Source organism: Culicoides brevitarsis, chromosome 1, assembly GCF_036172545.1.
Source record: "Culicoides brevitarsis isolate CSIRO-B50_1 chromosome 1, AGI_CSIRO_Cbre_v1, whole genome shotgun sequence".
NCBI classification, from domain to species: Eukaryota; Metazoa; Arthropoda; class Insecta; order Diptera; family Ceratopogonidae; genus Culicoides; species Culicoides brevitarsis.
Genome location: NC_087085.1, coordinates 29,845,181 through 29,863,163, shown reverse-complemented (window position 1 = coordinate 29,863,163; position 17,983 = coordinate 29,845,181). Strand labels below are relative to the sequence as shown.

Below are 17,983 nucleotides of genomic sequence, written 5' to 3'. Positions count from 1 at the left end.
ACACTTGACTTAAAGTGAACGGAAACTTATTAAAACTTTTTTTTCTGAAACTCGGGAGAAATATCTGCTTCAATGAATTCGTAATAATTAAAAATGAAAGTGAAATTCATTGCATGTACTCACCTGCATTAAATCAGCCGAATCATTGACGCTCACTAAATTTAAAATAAAACAATGCAATTATAAAATTAGAATGAAATAAAAATAAATTTTTGATCAGTTCATTCGAAGACATCCGTTCGCGCGTATCCGTCTCGTTTCGCTCTTTAAATGAAAAAATTGCTTAAATTTTTTTTAAATTAAAAATTGAAGCAAATTTATAGAAAATATGGATTTAAACTCCAATAAATCACCCAAAAAATACAAATACGTGAAAAAATTCGTGCGTCGAAAGAGTGCAGTAGCAGCAGACGCCGCGGCAACTACAGACGAGTTCAAACAAAAAATGCGATACTACAAACGTCGAGTCGAGTATGCAATAGCTCGAGGAAAAGTCTATCGCGTCATCGGTAATGTTGGCATCGGTAGAATTCGATTGGAACTTCACAAACGCGGATTTATCGAAGTTGTTTCCAATAACTGGGAAAATACTTTAGTGGCTTTACCCGAATCTGAATTATTTTTGAAAATTTCCCCGAATAACGAGTACGAAAGAGCACTTTTGACCAAACTCTTGGGCGAACGAGAACCGGATTTTTTATGGATCAACAGAACAAGTTCCTTCAACGTGTATCAATATGTCCCGATAATGAACAAAATTAACATCATGACGTGTAATTTCGTAGTAAAAGACGGATTATGCGAGTTAATTGACAGATTTCGAAGCAATTATCCTCAACGAATCACGGAAATAAATCATCCTCGAACATTTAGTGTTACAAGTGAGAATTATTTTCAAAGGTTTAGGGTCGATTATCGACTTACCATCGCTACAAGTACAATATTGTTCATTTCCTACAAAAAAGATCCAGGAAACTTTTTTGGAACTGATGGAGAATTGTCGTTAGCTTCACTTGACTTTGCCCTGAATGTCATTGAGAAATTTCTGAAAAGAAAATCGATTTTGATAAATAATGAGGACTCGGATTCGGTTCAATGGGATGAATTATCAAAGGTTCTAAATTCCTTAGTTGAAGAAAATGGTAAATTCAAAATAGGCGAAGACCCAATTTTTTTGGAGACAATTACAACAAAGGTGAAAAATGCTTCGGAATCTATACTTAAAGAGTGGCCATGGCGAAAACATGATGGCTATACCAACGTTTGGCTCATAAAACCCGCCAGAACAGGTGAAGGTGCCGGAATTTTCCTTTCGCGAGATGAAACAGCCATCCGAGATTTCATTTTGCGACACAAATACAAACCTTTTGTGATTCAAAAGTACCTTGAACGTCCCTTGCTTTGTTATCGCACCAAATTCGACTTTCGTCATTACTTCCTTGTCACAATCGACAACAACTATCTCCGGGCTTGGAGTCATTCAACGGCCTGTACCATCAAATTCGCCTCCGAACCCTTCAGTTTGAAGGATTTCAGTGAAGCACGACACATCACCAACACTGCGGTCCAAATGAAATTCGCAAAAGTATCGCATCCGTACTTGCCACAGCATCACATGTGGAGTCTCGGCGCCTTTATTTTGTATCTAAACAGTTCCGACAAGGGATACTTGTGGAAAGATTACATTTACCCGCGAATGGTGCGAACGATCCAAACCATCGTTGAAGCGAGCATGGAAAATATTGAACTGAAACCGGGTAGATTTGAGTTGTTCGGGTGCGATTGGATGTTGACGAATGATTTTAAGCCATATTTGTTGGAAATTAATCGATGTCCCTCGTTGGAATACTATTCGCCAGTTAGTGAAATTGTGGTTGGTAAAGTCACGGAAGATTTGGTGAAAGGTGAGATTTTTTTTTTAAATTTTAATTGAAAATTATTAATTTTTGATTTTTTAGTGACTGTCGATTATTTAAAAGATAAAACAGCGTCAACGGGTGATTTTGAACTGATTTTTAAGAGAAGACTTCCAGAGCCGCCAGAAAAAGATGAAGATGACGAATGGTTGATGTAGCTAATTAACGTCTCATACAAAGTCGATCGGCGGCGGCCGAAAATTTGTTTGTTGAAAAAGTTATTGAACTTGTGATAAAAAAAATATATATTTAGTGGATAAATGCCAAAGAGACGTGCTAATAAATAAGTGCGCTTCCGTATTTTCAAGCAGTTTCTCTTTTTTTGAACTTTTTTGACCTTTTGGTAGTTTGCAAGCATTTTAAATTGATATCTTGACTTGGTTGTAGAAGAAAAACTACAAAATTTACAATTTTTGTGTTTTTTGTAAAAAAAAAAAGCTATAAAAAATATAAGACACTTTGCAGGACACTTCGCGAGACACCATGAAAAATTTGAAAATTTATAGAAGAAATTTTTTAAAAATATTTTTCACAAAAAATCTCAGAAATTTCAACAAATTTTTGCAGAAATAAAAGCTTACATTTATCACTTTATTCATCTTTTAACCATTTTTAATTTTAAAAATAACAAAAAAATATAAAAAAAAATTTTCCATGTATTTTCAAAATTTTAAAATTTTTTGAAAAAAGAGGGTAAACTTCAATGTCAAGTTACACTCAAAAGAAAGGTCTTTTTAAGAACTATAAGATGCCATATTTAGATTTTTAAAACTTGGAAGTCCCCGAACAACTTTTTCATAAACTTGATGATTTTTGGGCCATTTTTTACCAAAATTTGAGTTTGAAAGAGCATATATTTCATGGCGAAAAATATTGTACACGAGACAACTAACATTTTTAGACAATTTTCAAAAAATTTCCCCTTCTTTCAAATTTTTGGAAAATTTTTGAAAATTTTTTTCGCCCATATGATTTAAGTATTTTCTCAAGCATGGTTAAAATTTCTCCAAAATGAACATTTTGTCCCAAAACTTTTTTTCAAAAAAGTTGCAAAATAAATTAAATACTTTTTCATATCAAAAATTTGAAAAAAATGTGCAGTTTTTGGTAAAATTTTGAATATTTTAGTTTTTTAAATGTAACATAATTCATAATTCAAAATTTTACCTCAGAGTATTCAAGTTAAAAATTAAAAAAAAAAATAAAAATTTTTTGTCAAAATCGTAAAAATAAATTTGGCGCCATTTTATTTTGAGAAAAATTATTTTTGAAACTAACATTTTTATACAAAAAAAAAAAATTGAAATTTTTCCCTTTAAAAAAAAATTTTTTCCTTGAAAAAACGATTTGGAAAAAGACCAAATTTCAATGACATTTTTAACTTTTTTTTGTTATAAAAAAAATCTCATCCTCACGATTCAAAGCTTACAATGAATTCTTGTAAATTTTACTTATAAATCCATTCATGAGTAATTTTCCTGATGCATTACTGAAACGATCTCGCCTGGTTATAAATACTTATACAATTATTTAAACGAATTTTTCGACTTGCATGCAAGAATTTCAAATTCAAAAATTTATCATTTTCATTCGACTCAAAATTTATCAGAATTAATTAAAGCAAATTGTTTGAATTAGCAGGTTTTGTATGAACATTAAGCGAATACAAATTTCAAAAATATTTTCGATTTCATAGTTCAAAAAACTATAAACAGAATTAAAATTTAGTATTAAGTCATAAAAATATACATTTTTAGAATTTTTAAAGAAATTTAAGAATTAAAACTAAAATTTCTTTAGAATATTATAAGAAAAAGGTTTTTTACGTCCTTAAAATAAAAAAAGAAAATTTTAACATTTAAATTTTTTTAATAGAAATTCAAAATTTTTTTTAAATTTTTTGCTCAAAAATAAAAATTATATTATTTTTATACATTTTAGATATTCAATATTAAAGGTCCTCCTGAAAAATTTTCAAAAAAATTATTTAAAAAAAAAATCGAAAACATTTTTGATATTTGTTTCGGCCTTTGTCGTATTTTATATAAACTGACCGATGTACCTCAATTAAAGGTGAAACTACGTAGTCAACTTTTTTTTTGTGCTGAGCTTAGAATTAATTAATTTTAAGAGAGAAACTTTGACTCAACAAAAAAAGTTACCACAGCACAAATTGACAATTGACACAAAGTATCAAAATGTCATCAAAACCGAGCACATCGCGAGCTGGAAATGCCGAAGTGAAAGTTAAGAAGGGACCTTCGCCACTAGTGAAAGCTTACCTGATCTTGTACAATGCCGTTCAAGTTGTCGGGTAAGAAAATCGCCTGATTTTTTCATTTTTATCACAAAATTGATAAGAAAAATTATTTTAGATGGAGTTACATGCTGTATCAGCTCTTCGCCTTCTACACAATCGATAAACAAGAGAAATTATCACTATGGGAGTATCTGAAATGGACAGTGATGATTTTCCAAAATTTAGCTGTTTTGGAAGTGAGTCCCAAAAAATGTTGAAAAATCTAAAATTTAAGTAAAATTAATTTTTTTTCGTTAAAGATCTTCCATGCCGCATCAGGAATCGTTCCCAGTAACGTCGTAATTACAACTTTCCAAGTTTTTTCTCGTGTCATGGTCGTTTGTGGCGTCGTTTGGGCCACGCCAACAGGTCAAGTCTCTCCTGGATTGCCATTGGCGTTGCTCGCTTGGTGCATTACTGAGATTATCCGTTACGGATATTACGCTCTCAGTCTCTTGAATGCCGTTCCTCACCTTCTAGTCTGGTTTAGGTGCGTTCCGCATGACCTTTGAGGTCATTTTTAATTAAAACATGACTTTTAATTTACTTTTTTTTTCGTTTTAGATATACCACATTTATCGTTCTTTATCCAATCGGCGTCACGGGTGAACTTTTGTGCTTCTACTGGGCCCAAAGTTATGTGCGCGAAACAAAATTATGGAGTGTCGAGATGCCAAATCCGTGGAATTTCACATTTTCGTACTTTTACTTCTTGTGGATCGTGATGCTCGGTTACATTCCAATCTTCCCGCATTTGTATTTGCACATGTTCGCGCAGCGCAAAAAGATTCTCGGGGGCGGAGGTAACAAGAAGAAGCAATAAAATCCCAATTTTTTCAACTACTACCTCACTTTTCCGCTTTTTTGGTCACTTTTTGTGATTTAATCTCTTTTCAACAACTAACAACGAGTTTTTAAGTGGCGAAGGGTGTGATGGGTTACCATTTCATTGTTAAATATTTCATAAGGCAAGTGCAATTTCAAAAAATGTTTCAAAATTAATCCTAATTAATTTTGTAGAAAATTAAAAATGAGATTAATGAATAATGAAAAAGGTCATTTTTGGATTTTTTTTTAATTAAAATGTAGAAAATTTTCTTAAAAAAAATTTAAATTTAAGTTTTTTTAATACAAAAATATTTAAAAATAATTTATTTTTAGAAATTATTAAAATTAAATAGATCTTTAAATTGAAAATTAATTTTTTTTTTATTTTTTAAAGATAAAAATTTATTTTTTTTTTTTTTTGGAAAATAACAATTTATTCGAAATTTATTTGAATAAATAAATTAATTTTTTAAATTTAATTTTAATAATTATTTTTTTTTTAAATTTATTAATTTATAATTTTTTAAAAAATTAGAAAAATATATTTTTTTAATTTAATTTTTTTTTAAATATTTTTTAAATTTTTAATTTAATTTTTTTTTTAAATATTTATCAAATTTTTTTAAAGATAAATTACTCAAAATTTCTTTTAATTTTGCAAATTAACAATTTATTCGAAATTAATTTTAAATTTTTTAATTTAATTTTAATAATTATTTTTTTTAAATTTAATTTTTTGAGTAAATAAAAAAAATCTGAAATAACTTCCATAGAAAATTTTTCTAAGATTTTTTTAAGAATTTCTTAAATTTAAGAATTTTAAATTTTTTTAGTCAATTCAAATTTTTGTTATTTAAAAAAAATTAGGTAGAAGAAACTGTTAAATTTTATTTTAAAAAAAAAAATAAAAATTTTTTTTGAATTTTTTTTAATAAAATTTGGCGTTAAAATTCGCTCAAAAAATATCGACCTTTATTCATTATTCCTCTTCTTCTTAATATTTTTAATTCTAAAAAACCCTAAAACATTTTTAAAAATTGCTCAAGCCTAACTCATTTCATTTCATTTTCAGTTCTCGGGAGAAGGTGTTGCAACTTTCGCATCGTTTGATCATAAAATCATTAAAATTAAAGGTGAATGTCACAAAAAATACAAATTAGAGATAAGTTTTTGTTGTAAAAAAAAGACTTGAAAAAATAAAAAAAAATCATTTTTTGTACTTATGATGTCCCTTTATTCAAAAAACGAACGTCTTTCATACAAAAAAAGGTGAAAAAGATGCTTAGCTGGATTGGGCAGTGCCTCCTTGAGCCTCTGGCAACGTTCTGATGATGTCAGAATCTCCGGCATCGGTGATCGAGAGGGTGCAGACACGGAAATATTTACCGCAGGCAGTTCCCAATTCGATGTTGTTGCCGTTGTAGTGATGGACACCGGTCTTGGCCAACATGGCGTAATACTCGATTTCGGATTTTCTGTTATTTCGGGGGAAATTTCATTAAAAAATGCTGGAAAATCGCATTTTTTGGCTTCACCATGGGAGTTGAAGTACATTTTCCATCGTTTTGCGTGCGAAAAACGGCACGACTGAGAGACTACTCCATATTTTCATGATTCTCAGTCGCGAATGAAAAAAATGGAAACATACTTCGCAGTCAAAGCGACTCCATATGGTTCCACCAAAATTGAAGAAAACTCTTCCAAAGAGAGAAAATACTTCTCAGTAGTCTCAAGTTACCTCAAGTGGGGCGTGTTGTTGGCAATGATGATCAACTTAGCCTTGCCTTGACGGAGAGTCTTCAAGGTTTGTTTGTATCCCAAGCAGTATTTGCCGGATTTCATGACAAGTGCCAAGCGGGCATTGATGGACTCTAAAGCCTTTTTCTGTAAAAAATAAAAAAAAATCACATTAGAACATGTGAAAAACGTGTACGGCATGTACGAGAATGGCCACGCGGAAAACTTACTTGCTTCTTAGCTGTAACCATTTTGACAAATTAGATTTGCTTTTTAGTTTGAGCTGTGAAAGAGATGAAAAAGAAGCGAATTAGCACAAATTTCTTTGATTTTTGGCGATATTTCACAGGAAATTCATGAGAAATATCGGAGCACACGTCTAACCTCCACAAAAAACTTGATAGAAAAGAACGACAATTGTCGGCGACACTCACAGGAGACATGGAACGGCGACATTTTTACAGCTGACATGAAGGGGCGACAGTGAAATTGTTTTTATTTAGGGTTGCCAGATTTGTTTAGCATTATTTTGTGAAAATTTTATTATTTTTTGTTGATTTTGAATTAAAATTCTGAAAAAATGTCCTTTTTAAACGATATTTAACTGAAATATTGATCGATCTTTTTAATTTTTTAAAAAATATGACAAAAATTTTACAATAAAATGTTTAAATGTTGAACTTTTTCGACTAAATTATTACTTTCAGGCTCTTAGGCAGAAAATTATAATTTTTTATTTAAATTAAACAGAAATTTTTTTAAAAATTTTGATATTTTCTTACATCTTAGATACTCCAATTAATTTTGTTTTTTAAATTGTTTCTCAAAAATAAAAAAATGGGCAAAATCAAAAAAAAAATGTCGGAATCCTGTGATTTTTTTTCAAATTTCGTAAAATTTTTTTTAAAAAAATTAATTTTAAATGAAAAAAAAATTGAAAAATTAATATAATTTTTTTTCGAAAAATGTTAAAAATTCTTTTTAAAAAAATATTTTTCGTGAAAAACTTCGTGTTTTTTATTTTTTTTTTTAATGAAAATTTCACTCTCGAGAAAAGCAGCCTTTTCACATCTTATTAATTTTTTTAAACATTTATTTTTTTTTATTTTCATATAAAAATTATTATCTTCTTATTTTTTAATAAAATTTAAATCAAAATTTGAAAAATATCAAAAATTAATTAAATATTTTAAAAATAATTTTTTAAAAATCTACTTCATTTTTGCGTAAAAAAATTTTCATTAAATTTTACTTCGATTTTGTGAGAAATTTTTATTTTAATGTGAGAAAATTTATTTTTTTACATTAAAATAGTGAAACTTTTTTAAATTTTCGTCTTGAAAAATTTTTAAGTGCGACAACTGAAAAAGTGAAAAAAAAAATTACTCAAAAAATGAACATCTGGCAACCCTAAATTTTCACTCGTCTCACGGCAAACAACAAAATAAATAGTGGAGCACGAAAAAAAAATTGAAAATTTTTAAAAAATAATCATGCCGGTGAGTAATTTTCATTAAAATTCCTTTAAAAATCTTCAAAAACACTTTTAAATTCCAGGAGGAGCAAGAAGAAAACCAAGGAGAGATCGAAAATGTCCGAGTTGTGGTCAGGTAAGTTTCCCGTTTTTCGACAAAACAAAAAAATCAATATTTGCCTAACAACAATAAAGAATGTTTTTCACTCCAAAATTGCATGAAAAATAATTTTTTGAGTCGAAATCAACTTTATTTTAACATTTAAACGTTTTTTGCCGCAGATCACGTCCATTGAGCAAAGATGAAATCGCAGCTGGTGCACAAAATATCGTCAAGGTTGATAAGGCAAACAGACAAATTTCTGTACAGAAACCGAATGCAGGCACGGCAGAACCACCAAAGATTTATTTCTTCGACAATGTCTTCGATGACCATTCGTCGCAGGTTAGTGAGATCTTTTTTTTAACGAAATTCACTAAAATCTGAGAAAAAGTGAATTTTTTCGCAAATGACGATGGATAAGCAAACAACCTGTATGTCTGTGGATTAGAGGCGATTATGAAATTTGTATGGCAGGTGCAAATATTTGTTGCGTGACTTTTATTTGGATGTGAAAATCAATTTTTGGCGTTTGGTGTGTGGGTGTTTTTGTTAGAAAGAGAGACGAGGAACAATGAAGCGTGCAAGGTGAAGATAAAAGTGAATCTTTTTCGTGTTTAACGGAGCTTAATGGCTTTTGAGAGTCACGAAAGAGGATTTTTCATGCAAAAAATGAAAAATTTAGGGACAGCAATATATTAAGAGAAAGTAAAAAGTTGTCATTGTGACCAAATTAGGTTAATTGAAGGCGAAAAATGACAAAAGTTTGATTGACGTTATTCGTTTTTTTTCACTGTTTTAAGCTGCAATGACAATTTTTATCCAATTTTTCGTAGATTACGGAGCTTGTCAAGAAATTTTATTTCATTAAAATTAATTTATGTTGAAGATAAATTAAATACTGATTTTTGAAAAAAATAATAAAAAATGTAATTTTTTTTTTTTGTATTAAATACCTAACTTTAGAAATTATTTAACGAAAAACTTAAATATTGACTAAAAGTTAAACATTAAATTTTATTCCTTTCTAATGAATTAATTAAAAAAAATTTCATTTAATTAATAAATAATAAAATAAAAATTAAAGTATTAAAAAAATTAAAAAAATTAAATCATTAAGAAAAAAAATAATTTAAAAATAAATAATTTAATTATTTGAATTAAAAAAATAAAAGTTTCGATTTTCAAAAATAAATTAAATTTTTAAAAAAGTTCCAAAAATTTATTTAAATTTGAAAAAGAAAGGAAAAGGATCAAATTATGAAAATGTTAGAATTCGCTTTAAAATTTACATTATTTAATTTGCAAAAAAAAATTAATTTCAACTTAAAATTTAAAAATTTAATTTAATTTCTAAAAAATTTTTTCATTAACGGAAAAATTAATTATAATTTAAAAAAAATTTAGAAAAAATTTAAATTATTCAAATTCAATAAAAGGAGTTGAAAAATTCAATTATGATGGAAAAAATATTCACAAAAAAAATTGTGAAGAATCTTTCTACTTAAAAATACTAAAAAAAATAATTTTGACTCATTTCTGATGTTTTGTTAAAAAGCCTTCGATCTCTTAATATTTTTTTAAAAAATAAAAAAAACGTTTCAAATTTAATTTTTATTAAATTTGGCGAAATTTGTTAAAATTTTTATTTAAATATTTTTTATTTTTTTTTATAATATTTTAACGATTTTAGTAAAGTTATTTATTTCATATTTTTAATAATTTTTTTTAAGATAAAGCTTCGTCTCCTAGTACAAATTATAGCAAATTATTTAAAATAAAATAACTACCATTCATAAAATATTTTCTCTAAGTCAACAAAAAACTTTATTTAAAATTATAAAATAATTTTTAATTAATTTTTAATGACAATTTTATTGCTGTTTATTTAAAATTAAATTTAATTGAATGTCATTTAAAAAAAATTCATTAAAATTACAATAATTAGCTCGTTTTTTTTATTACAACTATTTTTTCATTATTTAGACTTAAAAATTAATTTTTTTTTTATTTATTTCTCGGTGTTTTGTTTTGTTTTTTTTTCCTGTTTAGTTTCATAAAAATTGGTAAAAAATTTTTTCTATTTATTTTTTATTTTTACTGCTTCATTCATGGCTTTTGTTCTTTTAATTATTTTTTTCTTGTTTTGTTTAGGTTTGTAAATGCAGTTTTTTTATTCGTTTTTGTTCATCACTTACTACAAACTAGTATTTGGTATTTTTTTTAACATTTTGTATTTAAATAAGAAAGATTTTTTTTTTGTAAATAAAATTTTTAATTAATTAACATTAAAAAAGGGGAAGAAGAGATTCATTTTTTGTTAAGCGATTTTTTTAAGAATTTTTTTTTATAAGTTTTTGCCGGACGGATAGTGTTAAGTTGATAAAATTGTGAATTTTCTTCGATTTTTTTTTGTTTAGAATTTTCTACGCCATTATTGTACCATTAATTTTAATTTTTTTGCTCTTAGTTAAAAATTTGTGTCAAAAAGAGAGAATTTTGTGTGCTTTTGTGATGATATTTTAAGTCGTTGATGATGTTTGCCGTCCTTTGCGTTGCTAAATGTCGCCATCCAGTTTATTCAATTTCGCCGCGGGCTCCCAATCGCACGTTCACCAGCAAATCCAGGATGAAAAGTGCCGCTGTGACGATCGACAGCGAGCCGCATGTCACAATCAAGTCCATCCTGTGCGTCGAAAAGGGAGAAAAAAATGAACAAAAAACATTCGATTAGCTTTCATGCACATTCCTCAAGCACTAACATGAAATAGGAGTACCTTGTGGTGTTCGGTGGCCAGTAGCCACGTGTCTTAATGTCGGACCAATCGCGCAAGATGCAAGCACCGGTCGCCAAAAAGAGACACAATCCGACGAAATTAATGAGGGAAGTGACTTTCCATGGAACACTGTGAAAGAAATTAAGCCATGCGAGGGTTTTTTACCGAAAAAATCATGCAACTACTCACGAATCCTTGAACACTTTTCCCAAAATGTAAGCGCCGCAAATGATGATGAAGCCTCCGAATGTGGCGTAACCGAGAGCGATTGTTCGTGGCGCCAAAAATATTCTGACGCGTGAATTGTTGGCGGGGTCGTCGATCAAACCGATGCAAATTGCTGCCAAGATCTGGAAAAAAAATAAATAAAGAAATTTCAGTGATTGATTTTTCAAGCAAATCGCGTGACAAGTCACAATTAAGTTAGTATTATTGCACTTTTTTTTGGCAAACGAACGACGCGACGTACTTTTGTCGTACCAATTGATTTAATTTTGTACAAGAAACAAAACAGAAACCTAAAATAGGTCATTTTGCCATTCATTCATTTGAAAAGCAAATATTTCTAGCAAAAAAAACACGAAATCGAGACAGAATTTCTTGATATTAGGCAGAAGCAATGAGAAAAAGTGTTTCATATTTCATGAAATGAGACCTAAAAATTTAGATTTTAATGAAAAAATAAATTTTTATTACAGTTCTAGTTGATATTTAATTATTTTTTTAAATTTTGAATTAGCAAAAAGTAATTTTCAAATTTTTATTTTAATTTTTTTATTAGGAATTTTTAATAATTTGTATTTTTTTAATTTTGTAGTAAAATTAATTATTTGACATTTTTATTATTATTTTTTTTAATTTTTAGAATTTATTTTTAAATTCAAATTTTTATTTTATTTTATTTTTATTAATTTTTCAATTGATATTGTAAAACTAATTTCTAAACCTTTTTTTTAAGAAAAATTATTTCTTTAACATTGCCATTTAATTTTGTTAAATTTAAATTTTTGAATGTTTTGACAAATTTTAAGCTGAAAATCAATTGTTTGCGAACTTTGAAAATATATTTTTATTTAAAATTAACTAAAAACCTAAAACTTATTATTATTTTTTTATTTAAAAAAAAACGAAAGGTCGAATTTAAAATTTTAACGGTCAATTTTTAAAGTGACTTTTCTAAAAAAAAAAATATTTTTTAATTTATTAAATATTTTTATAAATTTTTCAACGATATTTCATGAAAATAATTATTTTTCAAGTTTAAAATTTAAATAAAGTAAAAAATTAAATGTATTTTTCGATTGCAACTGCCTCATTAAAGAAATCAAGTTTTTTGTGCCAGACTTAGACTCATGCAGGTAGAACAAGAACATTATCTCCATTATCATTCTATTACCGTGTCTCGTAAATCTTTATTTTTTTTTTGCTTTGTTATTATTATCATCATTACCCTAATGTTCTTATGTAACGAACACACGAAAATTTGTCTCTATTTCGTAATTACTTCTCTCTTAACTAAAAGAGCCTTGACTTTTTATCGTCGTCGCAGTTTTTTTTCGTTCGGAGACAATTGTCACATTATTAGACAAACACGCGGAAGCCAAAAAAGGGAGTTCATTGTGCGTGCCAAGACAACATCGCGCGGCTTTCATGCGCGTAATTTCCCGAAAAATTCCAAAAAATCATTTTTTTTTTAAACAAAACACTTGATTCAAATTTCGCACAGAACAAAAACTCTCGTTGTTCCGAAAAGCACTTAGAACGAACAAAAACAATAAAAAGATGACGTGACTCTTCGACATGCAAAATGAATGCAAACATTTAATTATCGTCGTAATAATATTCCCGGATGATAATTAAATTAGTAGTCTTTAAAAGTTGTACAAAAATTTAAGAAGAGGAATGTGACTAATGCTAGACATCGAAACAAGTCTCGAACGAAAAAAAAAACACTTGATGTCTTGTTATGCAACAACAGAAAAAAAATCGTGTCTGTGGTGTTCGAGTCGCGTACAATGTTTGGTCAATAAATAAAATAATAAATGCTAAATTTATTGCAGTGTTATGCAGAAAATGTTGATTTAGGTTGAATGTTTTAGATATCTGAGTAAGTTGAAGGTCATTGCATGCAACTACGAGAACACGATACGTTTTTACAAGATTTCTCGTGATTTTTTCATGAATGAAGTATTGAAGTTTGTAAGAAGTTTTAGCGGTTTTGTGATTGAAAAATTTTTTTATAAACAAAATTTAATTTTTTCATGAAATTTTCTTCTAAGACTAAAATTTTAAATGAAAATATTTTTTTTTGAAGAAATATACATAAAAAATATTTAAATTATCAAAAATTTAATTAAATAAAAAATTTTAAAAATTTTTTGAGCAAGTTTTTTAAAAAAAAAATAAAATATTTTGTAATTTTTTTAAAATGAAAAAAAAATTTTTAGAAGAATACGATTATTTTTTTTTAATTTGCAAAAATTCTTTAAAATATTAGAATTTTTTAAAATTAGTAATAATTTTATACTAATTTAATTTAATAAATTATTTAATTAATACTTTTAAAAAAAATCATAAATTTAATACCAAAAATATTTATTTAACTTTTCTCAGTCATAAAAAAATGTTACTCTGAAGAGAAATTTTATCGACAAAAATCGACCTTTAAATACCAATTAAAAATTTGGAAATTATTTCTAATTATTTTTTTTTTATGAAAATTTTGTCTTTAATAATGTTTGATTTTTTTTGCTAAAAAAATTTTTTTTTTTTTGAATATTTTCGATTTTTTAAAATTATTTAATACCGAAAATTTTTTAAAGTATTTTTTTTGCCCACATGAGACCCTTAATTGGGCAGTAAAAAAAATTAAATTAAAAAATTTTAGTTTTTTAAAATCCGAATTCATTTTTTTATAATAAGATTAAGAGAAAATCAAAAAGTTTATGGAATTTTTAACAATAAAATAATTAAAATTTAAAATAAAACTTAAAATTTTAATTTTTTTTTTTTAAATAGTTTTTAAAAATAATTTTAAATAAAAATAATTGAACCTTGTCACATTTTTGAAAAAAATTTAAAAAAAATCATAACTCACCAACTCAAGTGCTTTTAGTAAAACTGGACCATGACGGCTCGATGATCCGTAATAACTGCTTCCTCCTTTTTGTGATTCCATTGTGCCGACTTCGGCTGCACTGCTCATATCAACCTTAGAGATTTCTGCAAAAAAATCACAAAAACTCAAATTAACTCAGAAATTCCTGAACAAAAATCTAAGAAGAACAGAGAAAGCGAGCCAAGAAAAAGCTCAAACGGGGTCAAAATCATAAAAATTATCAAATTACATCATATGTTCATCATGTTAAAAAAAAACTGTTATTCGTCATCATGCGAGTTTCGTGTGTGAGTTTTTTGTGTGATTTAGTTCTTTAATTGTAATTATTGTAAGTAAGTTTGTTGCATGTTTCCTTGTAGTGTTCTTAATTAATGCGCTCTGTTGTGTTGCATGTTAATGTTTTTTTTTCGTATTTTTATGAATGAAAGACATCCTACTAGAACTTAGCGAGGAGTCATTGCGGAAGGTTTTTAATTAACATAATTAACCGTTTGCCCATGTGAGACATTAATTGAGTGTTTTTGGGCATTCTCGGCCATCAGATAAAACATTTTTTGATCCAAACGATTAATTCTAATTATTATTATTTTTTGTATTTAGAATAAATTTATGACCTCCTACGCTTCATTCAATTAAAAAAAACAATTTTTTCATGGAATGTCTTTTTTTCTGTATTAAAAGTGCAACAGCGGCGTGTTTGTGTGTGTGCAACATGCTCTTGATATTATTGTCTTATTTTGTTGTTAGAAGAAATATTTTTTTTTATTATTTTTTAAATTACTACCTATGTTCATTTTGTTCGTTATTTAAGATTTTTTTTCTCCACGCTCACTTTTTCAACAAAGACAAAGTCATTCACCATAGAGAGGAATTTTTTGCTATATTAGAAGAAATAATAAAATAATAATAATAAAATTGACAGAAAAAAAATGTTAAAAAATAATAAGAATGAGATGAAATTTATCGCTACACGCATAGTAATTTCTCACAATGTGATGCGGAATTTTACGTTGCTTGTCGCGAGATGTAGAGAAGAAGTTTAATCAGACAGGCGGGCAATTATCTCTCATTAGGGCAAATTGATTGATCGAACTGAGAAGTGGAAAATTGAGCAGTTTGTTTTTGTTTTTAGGGGAAGAGACAATTTTTTATGACAATTTTTAAGAAAAGTTTTTTAAAGTTGGAAAATATTTAGATTTGTTACATAAATTTTTGTCATAAATTTATTAAATTTTATTTGAAAAATTTAATAAAAAAATTGAAATTAAAAAAATTATTCATTGAAAAAAAAAAATAGAATAAAAAAAAATTACTTTTTTAAATTAATTAAAATTTTTTTTTTAATTAATTCCAAAATTTTTATTTTAATTAAAAAAAATGAAAAAAAAAAATCAAAAAAATTAAAAAATAAATTTTTAATTTTAAAATTTAACTAATAGAAATTTTATTTAGATTTTTAATATTTTTTTTTTCAAAAATTTTATTAATTTTTTTTTTAAATTTTTTATTAAAAATTTATTTGTTTTGTATTTTATAATTAAAATTTTTTATTATTGATGAAAGAAAATAAAAATTAAAAGATCGAATTTAAACAAAAAATTAATTTTACTTAAAAAATTAAAAGAAAGAAATTCATGAAAATTTATTTAATAAATTAAAAAAACAATTGAAAAAAAAAATAAAAAATATTTTCTCGAATAAAAATTACCTACTATTTTTAATTAAAAAAATATATTTAAAATAATTTAATTAAAAAATAATAAAAATTTAATTTTAATTTTTTAAATTTATTTTAAAATATAAGATATTTTTAATTAAATTAATTTCAATAAACTTAATTATTTTTTTATATTCTATTTTTTTAATTATTTTATTTCTTTTTTAATTTTAAAAAAATAATAAATCATGTACTTTTATGGGAAAAAAATAATAAAACTAATTATTTTAATTATTATTTTAAAAATTATTTTTTTTTAATTTAATTATTTTTAAATTAATTATTATAATAAATTTTTTTCGAGAAAATTATTTTTTTTTTTCAAAAATTCTTTAAAAATATTTAAACGACGAAAGATAAGTAAAAATTGTACAAAAAAAATTCAATTTCAAGTTGCATTTAATCACTTATAAAAATATTCATCTAGCATCTCAAAAATCCACTTTCATATGTACAAAAAAAAATATTTTGATCTCTGAACGATCAACAATGACATTTTAATTTCTCATGCGTTAACTTCCTCTTGCCTGCTAAATAATTCGACACATCAAGCACGTCAATAATTCGAGTTTAGCTTCAAGTGTAGAAAGAAAAAAAACGCTGACATGACATTAACCTCAACGCTCAATTTTCTTCGCTGAACAACGAGACGATGTGAAAACATGAAGTAATAAAATGAAAGTGAACGCATAGAGAAGATAATAATTTTTAACTGCTAGTCAAATCACATGATGACGACAACGACGTACTCGTGAGCAATTGCATTATTTATAAGTTTTTTAACGAAACTTGCTGGTAGAAAAATTGAACAAAATGCCATTAGAGGTCAATGGAATCAATTTAGTTAAATTTTCTTTCTCATGCAGTTGACCAAACTGTTGCTTTGTTATTTTTTTGCATGCACTTTTCTCTCTTTCACCCGCGCAAAAAACTTTTTTAATCCACGCCCTGTGAGATTTTGTGTTTGTATGCTAATGTTACGACCAAAAAGGGCACACATCAATGTTTTGTTTGGATTCGATGCATATTTGTATAAAAAGTTGTTGTAGCAGTTGGTAATGGAAACTTTTGAAAAGTAAATAATTTTTTTTTATTTTGTACAATTGTCGTAAGTAAACATTTCAATTTACACATGTTTTGTAGTTTCGTATTTGGTGTCAGAAAGTTGGATGTGTCTTGAAAGCTAATTTTTTGTTTTTTTTTCACGTTAGACGGGGAAAAGTAACGGTGTTATAATCGATTTTTATAAAACTTTTATGTGAAAATATTTTAATTTTTTTTTTTCGGAAAAATTATTCAAAATTCATAAATTTTTAAAAAAATTAATTTAATTTAATAATTAAATATTTTTAAACTAAAATTTTATTTTATTAATTTAAATTTTTAATTTTAATTTTGCTAATTTAATAATAAATTTTTTAGGTTTTTTAAGCCAAAAAAAATATTTTAAAAAAATTAAAATAATTTTAATTTTAAAAAAAATTTTTGAATTTAAATTTTATTAAAAATTAATAAAATTTTTAATAATTTAATTAATAAAATTAATTATTTAATAAAAATAAAATAATTAAAAAATAAGTAAATTAAAAAATTAAAATTATAAATTTAACATTTTAATTTTGCTTTAAATTTAATTAAAAATTTTAACTTTTTTTAAAAAAAATTTAATTTTTAAGCCAAATAATAATAAATTAAATATTTTAAATTAATTTAAATAATTTAATTAAATATAAAAGTTTTGAAAAATAAAAATAAAATAATTAGATTAAAAAAATTAAATAAATAAAATAATTAATTAATTTAAAATTTTCTATTAAATTAATTGAAAAAAAAAATTATAAAATATTTTTTTGTCATATTTCCTATGGAAAAATTTTTGAAAAATTAAAAATTTTTATTTTTTTTTTTATTTTTATTTTAGTAGTATTCTGAAAATTACAATTTTAGCAAAATTTTTATTTTTTTTTTAAATTTATCAATTAAAACAATTTCATTTACGAAGAAAAAAGCATTTTAA

General features: G+C 25.7%; 5 protein-coding genes across 9 annotated transcripts in view; 3 read left to right on the top strand and 2 right to left on the bottom strand.

Moving 5' to 3' along the window:
- Window positions 1–7,224, bottom strand: part of LOC134827479 (large ribosomal subunit protein eL30) — a 91,264-nt gene extending 84,040 nt beyond the window's left edge. Inside the window, exons 1-4 of one of the 2 annotated variants that reach the window (XM_063840148.1) lie at window positions 7,165–7,224; window positions 7,011–7,063; window positions 6,782–6,927; window positions 6,254–6,518 (exon numbers count right to left, since the gene is read on the bottom strand). In XM_063840148.1, coding sequence (XP_063696218.1) covers window positions 6,326–6,518; window positions 6,782–6,927; window positions 7,011–7,031 — 360 coding nt within the window. In that variant the 5' untranslated portion in view covers window positions 7,032–7,063; window positions 7,165–7,224 and the 3' untranslated portion in view covers window positions 6,254–6,325. Of the gene's footprint in view, window positions 1–6,253; window positions 6,519–6,781; window positions 6,928–7,010; window positions 7,064–7,164 lie in introns of those variants that run through there. The other variant, XM_063840146.1, reaches the window with a different exon arrangement.
- Window positions 329–2,089, top strand: LOC134828078 (tubulin glycylase 3B-like). The gene is made up of 2 exons (XM_063841034.1): window positions 329–1,904; window positions 1,959–2,089. Exons 1-2 carry the CDS (start codon window positions 329–331, stop codon window positions 2,072–2,074), a joined length of 1,692 nt encoding a protein of 563 aa, XP_063697104.1. The 3' UTR covers window positions 2,075–2,089.
- On the top strand, window positions 3,963–6,248 carry LOC134827480 (very-long-chain (3R)-3-hydroxyacyl-CoA dehydratase 2). Of its 2 annotated transcripts, XR_010161794.1 has the most exons (5): window positions 3,990–4,230; window positions 4,292–4,412; window positions 4,476–4,705; window positions 4,780–5,183; window positions 6,116–6,248. XR_010161794.1 is itself a non-coding variant. In XM_063840149.1 (4 exons), the coding sequence occupies exons 1-4, from the start codon at window positions 4,115–4,117 to the stop codon at window positions 5,036–5,038; spliced, it is 726 nt and encodes a 241-aa protein (XP_063696219.1). In that variant the 5' UTR covers window positions 3,963–4,114; the 3' UTR covers window positions 5,039–5,310. The 2 variants fall into 2 exon arrangements, 1 of the variants encoding a protein (XP_063696219.1); XM_063840149.1 differs by lacking the exon at window positions 6,116–6,248 and having other exon boundaries at window positions 3,963–4,230; window positions 4,780–5,310.
- Window positions 7,225–8,201: 977 nt separating the features above from the next.
- The window catches only part of LOC134828117 (kinesin-like protein KIF3A), a 21,420-nt gene continuing 11,638 nt past the window's right edge, over window positions 8,202–17,983 (top strand). The window contains exons 1-3 of the mRNA XM_063841088.1: window positions 8,202–8,279; window positions 8,338–8,390; window positions 8,537–8,699. Coding sequence (XP_063697158.1) covers window positions 8,274–8,279; window positions 8,338–8,390; window positions 8,537–8,699 — 222 coding nt within the window. The 5' untranslated portion in view covers window positions 8,202–8,273. The remainder of the gene's footprint in view (window positions 8,280–8,337; window positions 8,391–8,536; window positions 8,700–17,983) is intronic.
- LOC134828131 (uncharacterized) overlaps window positions 10,659–17,983 on the bottom strand; it is a 9,996-nt gene continuing 2,671 nt past the window's right edge. The window contains exons 1-5 of one of the 3 annotated variants that reach the window (XM_063841114.1): window positions 15,034–15,128; window positions 14,229–14,353; window positions 11,321–11,481; window positions 11,117–11,260; window positions 10,659–11,040 (exon numbers count right to left, since the gene is read on the bottom strand). In XM_063841114.1, the coding sequence (XP_063697184.1) occupies window positions 10,932–11,040; window positions 11,117–11,260; window positions 11,321–11,481; window positions 14,229–14,353; window positions 15,034–15,043 (549 nt within the window). In that variant the 5' untranslated portion in view covers window positions 15,044–15,128 and the 3' untranslated portion in view covers window positions 10,659–10,931. Of the gene's footprint in view, window positions 11,041–11,116; window positions 11,261–11,320; window positions 11,482–14,228; window positions 14,354–15,033; window positions 15,129–17,983 lie in introns of those variants that run through there. The other 2 variants (XM_063841121.1, XM_063841131.1) reach the window with 2 other exon arrangements.

Bases quoted from the DNA above. Each gene is read 5' to 3' on its own strand.
- LOC134828078 (XM_063841034.1), top strand. From the start codon at position 329: ATGGATTTAAACTCCAATAAATCACCCAAAAAATACAAATACGTGAAA. The intron at 1,905-1,958 runs GTGAGATTTTTT...TTGATTTTTTAG, and splicing joins CACGGAAGATTTGGTGAAAG to TGACTGTCGATTATTTAAAA.
- LOC134827480 (XM_063840149.1), top strand. From the start codon at position 4,115: ATGTCATCAAAACCGAGCACATCGCGAGCTGGAAATGCCGAAGTGAAA. The intron at 4,231-4,291 runs GTAAGAAAATCG...AAATTATTTTAG, and splicing joins AATGCCGTTCAAGTTGTCGG to ATGGAGTTACATGCTGTATC. The intron at 4,706-4,779 runs GTGCGTTCCGCA...TTTTCGTTTTAG, and splicing joins CACCTTCTAGTCTGGTTTAG to ATATACCACATTTATCGTTC.